General features: G+C 58.3%; 1 protein-coding gene across 5 annotated transcripts in view; it reads left to right on the forward strand.

Annotated features, from left to right (window-relative positions):
• The first annotated feature begins 229 nt into the window (after positions 1–229).
• Positions 230–1,063, forward strand: part of Fam13c (family with sequence similarity 13 member C) — a 109,265-nt gene continuing 108,431 nt past the window's right edge. For 3 of the 5 annotated variants that reach the window (XM_031346595.1, XM_031346596.1, XM_031346597.1), the window contains exon 1: positions 833–998. In XM_031346595.1, the coding sequence (XP_031202455.1) occupies positions 937–998 (62 nt within the window). In that variant the 5' untranslated portion in view covers positions 833–936. The other 2 variants (XM_031346598.1, XM_031346600.1) reach the window with 1 other exon arrangement.

Raw genomic sequence — 1,063 nt, forward strand, 5'->3', positions numbered from 1 at the left:
GGACAATGAGAACAGGGCAGGGTAAACATCCCCAAGCAAGAATAAAGCCGGGTGGAGGTAGGGCTGGCCTGCCCTCCCTTCCCCCAACGGAGCAGACTTCATCAAAGGGAACTACGTTTGTGAGTTGTCACTCCATCCTTCGTGAAGGTGCGGGGCTGCTGTGAGTGTAAGGGTCCATCTCCCTGCCTTGCACGGTGTCCTAGGCACCAGCTAAGGCCTGGAAAGCATTCTACACTCGCCCTGCACAGGCTCATTCACAGATCTGTGTGGTCCTGCGCTGGGCGCTTCCTCCAGCGGTGAAATAACAAGAGCGCAGACCGACCTGTCGGGATGCAGCCCGCCCTTGGGAGCCTCTTTTGTTCTAGGCAGTCACAACCAACACACAGTGAGAATAAGTCAAAACCCAGCATCCATATCCTTCTCCCCCTTCTCGATCCTTGCATTGCTTTCAGGAAAAGCGACAGAAGCATCTTTGCACGTTTGCATCCCCAGGGTGGAGTTTGGGGGGGTGGGGCTGGGGAGGTAAAACAAGCCATGGGAGGCGGGCATTGCATCCACTTTGGGGAGAAATCTGTATTGCCAGCGGAGGCTGAGGTGGCAGGCTCCAGCAGCTTGGACTCCCTGTAGCTCCTAGCTGCCTACCAGGGTTGCAGTGGAGCAGCTCCAGGTTCCTGAGGCTGAAGCCCCGGGTCGCGCGCCGCCGCGCCCCGCCCCATCGTCCCCGCAGCAGCCTCGCGGGCTGCTGGGCTTTGTGGTTCGCGGGTGCCGCCTGGGCCCCTGCCGGGGGTGTCGTCAGGAGCATGTGCAGACAGCAGCCCAAGGTAGAGCGAGCGTGCCGGGCGAGCCTTAAGTCTTGCCTGGCAATGCCATGTTTGTGTGCCTGCTCTAACTCGGGGAGAGCAATTAGGGAGACGGCTCCCCGGCCGGACTTGGCTCATGTTTTCTTGTTTCTGTTTCAGCCTTCAGGATAATTCCTTCGGCAGCGCCGCTGTAACTGAGTAAGTGCTTCTTTGCCATTCCAATCGATTTGCATTCCTGTCTCCAAAGCAACTAAGGTGAAGGT

Source organism: Mastomys coucha, unplaced genomic scaffold (genome assembly GCF_008632895.1).
Source record: "Mastomys coucha isolate ucsf_1 unplaced genomic scaffold, UCSF_Mcou_1 pScaffold3, whole genome shotgun sequence".
Taxonomy (NCBI): Eukaryota; Metazoa; Chordata; class Mammalia; order Rodentia; family Muridae; genus Mastomys; species Mastomys coucha.